The sequence below is a fragment of the Grammomys surdaster genome, unplaced genomic scaffold (genome assembly GCF_004785775.1).
Source record: "Grammomys surdaster isolate TR1022 unplaced genomic scaffold, NIH_TR_1.0 126178, whole genome shotgun sequence".
Taxonomy (NCBI): Eukaryota; Metazoa; Chordata; class Mammalia; order Rodentia; family Muridae; genus Grammomys; species Grammomys surdaster.
In genome coordinates, this window is record NW_021620984.1 from 335665 (window position 1) to 342688 (window position 7024).

At 40.6% G+C, this 7024-nt stretch overlaps 1 protein-coding gene across 1 annotated transcript in view; it reads right to left on the reverse strand.

Annotated features, from left to right (window-relative positions):
• The window catches only part of Gpm6a (glycoprotein M6A), a 265035-nt gene extending 263552 nt beyond the window's left edge, over window positions 1-1483 (reverse strand). The window contains exon 1 of the mRNA XM_028757648.1: window positions 1267-1483. Within this exon, the coding sequence (XP_028613481.1) occupies window positions 1267-1270 (4 nt within the window). The 5' untranslated portion in view covers window positions 1271-1483. The remainder of the gene's footprint in view (window positions 1-1266) is intronic.
• Window positions 1484-7024: the final 5541 nt, after the last annotated feature.

Sequence of the window (7024 nt, forward strand, 5' to 3'; positions counted from 1 at the left end):
TGAAGATACTGTTTTCATTTTTTTAAAAAAAATCTTCCATTTAGACTCCATTCTGAAGATCATTTCCAATACTTTTATACAAAGGACTCTTAAAAATGAGTCTTTCTAAGACTCTTGCAGGGTCAAGCATGAAGAGACTATTAATGTCTTGATCACAGTTAACATTATTAGGCAAAAATGTTCTTCGCCTTTTCTGTTTTCTTTTCTTCCAAGTTGGCCAGTGTGTACAAATCCCACTACTTAGTAGTCAGAGCATCCCCCAGCACTGAGCCTGTGGGAATTTAGGAATTTCTACAGGGGCATGTCAGCCCAAAGGGTTCCTTTGCTCTGGGTGAAATCACTTACAACAAAGGACAAGGGAGTAGCGGGGGAGGGGCGACTAATGGACTTGGACCGGAAGCAGTGAGTCCACTGGCCTTTGCATAGTAAATCCCCCGCTGCTGGTGGATCGCTAATCAGTAACCGTGGAAATGCAATATGTGGAGCACTTTATGCATAAGCTGAACAAACATAGCCAAGTCCCCACTTCTCCACTGTTTTAGAACTTTTCTCACCCCAAACCACCTCTTTCTGATGCTGAATTTGTATCTCCAAGACGGACACCCAGTCCTCCACCCCTCCATTGCACCCCACAACATTCCTGGAAGTGTGCCAAACCTTCGTCTTAGAACTCCAGAGAAACTGGAACGAGGCTAAATTGCTCCAAGGGCTACCGTGAGATGACCTGAGCCACTCGGGGCTCCTTTTATTTACCAAGATTCTTCCAAGGAAAAGTGAAGCTTTCAGCCTCAACTTCAAAACCTCTGTGCAAAAAACGAACGTTCAGTTTACACGGAGACTAAAGAACCGTCCCCCAAATCTCGCCCTTCCGCAATGTCTTTCTGTACTCAGACGAGTTAAGAGCTGAAAGTTTTGTAAGTTTTCGTTACTCATGACTCGCTTCAACTTGCACCGCAAAGCCCTCATCAGATACGTCGCACGCAGTGCTGCTCCTCCTTAGAACCATCCGCTTGCAATATATTTCTTATCTTTCTCTTTTAAAAAATTCGTCAGATACTGTCCAATGCAAGGTACACCAAAGTCGCAGGCAACCTAAGCACCTTTCTTTGCCCTAGGTGCCAACTCCCCCCTCCCTCCTCCTTCCCAGAGTAAATCCAGAGGCACACACTGGAGCTAAGCTTGTGGTGTCCAGGGGAGATGTGTCAGTCACTTTCAGTAACACCTGCTTCCCTCCCCTGCAGATCCGTGGGGAGCCGCTGCACTCACCCATATCCAAAGGTCTTCCTTCTTCTCCTGAGGTCCCCACAGAAGTGTGAAAGACCAGGCAGGCGCTGTGTGCAGTCCACTTGTCCAAGCTGAGCTCGGTCTTCCAGTGCCCTAGCCACTGACAGCCTGGCCCCTCCCAGCGGAGACAGCCCCGCCGGTCCCAGAGAAACTCCGCCGCCCGTAGACCCCTCCCTCTCTCCACCTGCTTCTACTGATTGAAACCTAGTTCCCTCAGCTTCTCAGTTGCCTAGCTCCCAGAGGCTAGCACCCTGACCCCTTTCAGTTTCTGAAGAGCCACATGCAAATGTCTCCCTCCTAAATACATTGTTCCCATACATTTTCACCACATCCCAGAAGTTCACGCGTTAACCCTTATCCAAAACAGTAATGGGAGGGGGTCCCTCAGGAAAAAAATTATTGCAGAAAAAATAATAATATGAGATCATTTGATACTGTCTTTTCCCCCTGTTTTTAGTACAATATTTTTTTTAATAAGGATGTTAAACACAAGAGAAGGAAAATGTTTCCTTTATACTAGACAATCTCTTCTACATTAATTTTTTTCAATTTAACATGACTATTTTATATGTAAAATGTTATATTGCACAAAACAAACACACACAAACACACATTCACACACAAATACTCATACACATACACATTTACACAAACATAAACTCATCCACAAACACACACACACACACACAGACACGGACAGAACTCAACTGGAAGTAAAGGATAAGCAAGCACCTGGAGAGAGAGTCTGGAGTTGGAACCTTGCTACACCAGTGAGTGATACGCTGGGATTTGGTTTCATAATTTGTAAAATAAGCAATCAGGAAAAAATTACCTCTGACGTCTCTTCAAACCAAAACAGCTCGCAATTCTATGGAGATTTGGCCTAATTTTTTCAAGATTTATCCTGGAGAGGTTATTTTGGTAAGTCTCAAGAGTTTCTTAAGCTACCATTTCCTGTAGTGAATACCCTAAAGTGTACAGATTTATACCACAAACAAGAGAAGATAAAGTAGACCTGGATACCAACAATGAGGAAGAGACGGCTGTCTAATGGGGAAGAGCTTATATAAAAAAATATATAGTATCTTTGGCAGGAGACATGAATACAAATACATGCAGACCCAGAAACATCTGCTCAGACATCTCTCCCATGAAGGAAGAGGTATGCTCCTCAAAGAAGTGCTGCTAATGCATTTCAGTTCAATGGGAAGAGCAAGTCATTCTTGTGGGAGAGGAAAGGAAGTAGTCGATAATAGTTGAAAGTGTTCAATGTATCATTCAGAAATACATCACCATTCTGGAATCTGACAGACATGAATGAAGTGTGACTACAGCAAAGCATGACATTCATACAGTAGTTCTCCATAAATAAATTATGAATTTTGGAGACTCACTCTAAAGCTCAGATCTGCAAACACCTGAGGTCTCGCTCCAAAGCAATATAATTTTAAGACACTAATATTTCTTTGGAATTTCTGTGGCATTCCATTGTGATGACGACAACATGAAGTGAGTATCACTGTCGGGCAATATCCCCAGGCACTCGAAGCAAAAAAACCTCATAGGTAAGTAGAGATGTTGCAGAGCTGGACCTTAATCAATTTACTACACTCTATCATTGTATCCAGGGCGACAAAGAATGATACAGAAATGCTTTGAATGTCCCTAGAAAATTATAAGAATTAAACAACACAATTCAAAAAATGGCTCTAGGCTGTACTGGCTGGTTTTGTGTGTCAATTTGACACAAGCTGGAGTCATCACAGAGAAAGGAGCCTCCCTTGAGGAAATGCCTCCCTGAGCTATAAGGCATTTTCTCAATTGATCAACAAGGGTGGGGGGGTCCAATCTGGGTGGTGTCATCCTTTGGCTGATAGTCCTGGGTTCTAGAAGAAAGCAACCTGAGCAAGCCAGGGGAAGCAAGCCAGTAGGCAACACTCTTCAGTGGCCTCAGCATCAGTTTTTGCCTCCAGGTTCCTGCCCCCTGTGAGTTTCAGTCCTGACTTCCTTTGGTGATGAACAGCAATGTGGAAGTATAAGCTGAGTAAACCCTTTCGTCCCCAAGTTGCTTCTTGGTCATGATGTTTTGTGCAGGAGTAGAAACTCTGACTAAGACGTGGGCCTAAGCAGAAAGTTTCTAGAAGATTAAAAATAAATAGCTAGGAATCACTTAAAGTGTACATCTTTAGCCATCAGGCAAATGTAGATTAAAATTTCTTTTAGACTCCATCTTGTTCCTCTCAGAATGGCCTTCAGGAATCCAAATGACAACAAATGCTTGTGTGTATATGAGCAGGGGGAACTCAAACACTGTTGGCAGGAATGTAAATTAGTATAGCCACTTTGGAAATCAGTCTGACAGTTTATCAAAAAACTATAGATAGAATTGCTGTATGATCTGACTAGGCTACTTCTGGTCATGCATTCAAAGCAGAGACTTTATATCCTAACCTGGTCATCACCACTCTGATAGCAGTAGCTATCAAAGTGGAATAAACTAGATGTTCATCAACATGTGAATGGATAAGAGAAATGGAGTACATATGCACAACATAATACTCAGCTGCAAAAAAATAATAATAAATAATAAAAAAGAAAGCAAAATCATGAAATTGACAGGTAAATGGATGGAGCTAGAAAAAAAAATATGTATTGATTCACTTATTGACTCAGGCCTGGAATGACAAACTCCTGGCCTGAGTCATGTTCCCTCTCACGTGGATGTCAGGTCCTTGCTTCAAAGTTTTTGTTTTGTGTCTTTAGTTTGGAGCACAATGCAAGCCATAAAACTAGAAAGAGGCTGGTTTTTGGAGGGGACCAGTGATACATTAGAAAAGAGAGGCTCATGGATTATGGGTAAAACAAAAGGAGAAGGTAGAATCCTGGGATAAAAAGGCTTAAGCAGGAATGGGTGTGGAAATATCAGGAATTTAGAGGGCAGAATGATGGCTATCTCAAAGGAAGTATGCACAAAAAGTCACGTGGAAGCTTACTGTCTCACAACCTGATTAAAAATATACATAGAGGAATAGTAGAACATATGTAATATAAAAGAGAAGAGAGGAATACTGAGGATTAAAAGGTTAACCAGCAATATGAAGCCAAAAGTCAGAGAAGGAGACAAAGGATAAACCGAACTAAGTTGAGAATACATTAAATAGCTACATGTTACTATGCTTGTTTTAAAATAGAATTTAAAAAAAAATGAGTTCAAATGGATATACCCTGCATGAGTAGATGATATTGTTCCCAGTAGATGTGGCTTATTCGACAAGCTCACATGACAAAGCATGGGATATCCCCTATGAGGTGAAGGCCCTAGAGAGGTTACAAAACAATACAGGATGCTCCTGTTGCCCTTCATTGCCTCTCAAAATCATATAATAAATCCCTATGACTGAAAATACAAAACACTTTGGCTGAAAGGCATAGAGAAATCCATCTCAAATTAACTGGAAAAAATTCTCTGGTGGCTAGCTTTAATAATGACAGAAGGTGTTATGAAGGCTACAAGGGGAAGAAAAAAACATTACTTCTCCTAGCCAGTACTGGACTCTGCATGTACAATATGAACCTTTCAGGCAAGATGTGCTCAGCGATACAATAAGGACTTGAATTTTATGGGTTAGCTAACAGATTTCTGATTGGATTTGAGGCCAGTTCCATGCCTACTACAGAAATCTGGGTCAAAAGCCAATGACTAGAGAGGTCATGGGCCCTAGGGTACATCCTGCTACCCTAAGCTTGACAAATGATCATGGTATCAAGCTGCCTTCTAAATATTTATGCTTATATCCACAGACCTGGGCTTCTCTAAGTCTTAGTCAGAGAAACTCCATTTTTGGCAGTGGACTGCAGCCAATACTGAGATGTATAACTCATCAGATTGCCAAGAATAAGAGACTGAGTACTCAACCCTACTCTATCATCTCTCTCTGGCCCCAAGGCTTAGGAATCATGAAAGAAGAGGAAGTAGAAAAAATGTAAGGGCTGGAGGATCAGGAGAGATGCTACCAAATGTTGTCTTCTGGATGTTCCATTCCATCACAGCTATAAACCACATCAGTTTCATTCCTCAGGACCCATAAAAGATAAAGCCTGCCAAAATGTCTCAATAGACCTCATTGTCTCAGTGAGGAACAACTGAAAGTTGATTGCTGGTGAGAAAGGGACAATCATTCATTGAAGGTGTGACCACTGGTAGGTTTCCTATCCCAGTGGACAGTCCCACACCCACGCATGTATTAATTTAACTTCAGGTATCAAAACAGAGAGAAAAAAGGGTAGGTAGGAGAGGGAAGTGTTACAAAAAACGAAAACAGAGAGAATCAAAGCAGGGGGGTGAGAGGTGTTCATGGCAATATTTCATTGAAAGATGTGTGAGATTTTTCAATGAACAAACAATAATAATGAGGAAGTGGAATAGAAAACACCAACCTTTAGTAATCAAAGCCATAATATTCATTCCCTTTTTGGTCTATTATACATAAATATACTAAATTATTATGTTTAAAGTGGCCATTCAAAGAGAATTGGTGTTGTATTACATGAAATATGTAGATTCGATAGAAGCACATAAATAATTCATTGCCTCAGTAAATGCCTGCTATTTGTAATATCAACTCTCTGGCATTCCTTTGTATTTATACTTTTAAAAACTTATTAGCAGAGAAGCTTCCTCCTGCAGCAGATGGAAATAAATACAGAGACCTACAGCCAGACATCTGGCAGAAAGTAAGAGGCCTTGGAACACTCAGCCCTAAATGGGATGTCTCTATCAAAGTGTATGGAATCTGGATGTGATTGGAGGGGAGAAGAACTAGAAGGAATTGGAGGAATGAAAACTGTAATCAGAATATATTACATGAAAATAATCTATTTTCAAAAAGAAAAAATACTTAAAAATATTTATTAGAGTATATGTTTCTGGTGTAAATGAACAAACCAGTGTATGTTTGTAGTGTGTGTGTGTGTGTGTGTGTGTGTGTGTGTGTGTGTGTAGGTTTCTTGTGCAGGAAAGGGTCTCTCACTTAACCTGGAGCTCAATGGGTCAGCAAGAGCCATTAAACACTGACCTCTGAGACTCCTCCTTCCATCATCTTCCACTACTGATAGTAGAGGCAGATGCTACCATATCCCACTCTTTATATGGGTACTAGAAATCACGTAAGACACTTTTCCAATCAAGCCCCAACTTCCACTTTTTTATTCTTATTTTGTGTGATGGCGATTTTTTTGGATGTCAACTTGACTACATTTAGAATTAACTAAAACACAGGAGGTTGGATACACCTGTGAGATGTTTTGTTGTTGTTGTTGTTGTTGTTGTTTTTCTTGCTTAAATCATTTGAAGTGGAAAGAGCCACATTTAATTCAGATCCTTTGAAGTAGGAAGATCTACCTTTAATCTGAGGCACACCTTCTGTTAGCATCCTATATAAGGGACATGAAAAAAAAGGAAGCTTTCTATTTGCCTGTTTGCTGTGGTTTCTGCTGGCAAGTCCATTCTTTGACTGGCATTAGACCCTGTTTATTTGAGATTGTGGCATAGACTAAAGACCAGTTTTGTGGACTTAAGAACTCTTAGATTCTTTGAACTTACACTGCTAAACTACCTTTATTAGAGTAGATGAACCACAGCATAGAAGCTATTTTAATAAACCCCCTTTCTCTCAGATAGATAGATAGATAGATAGATAGATAGATAGATAGATGAGAGAGAGAGAGAGAGAGAGAGAGA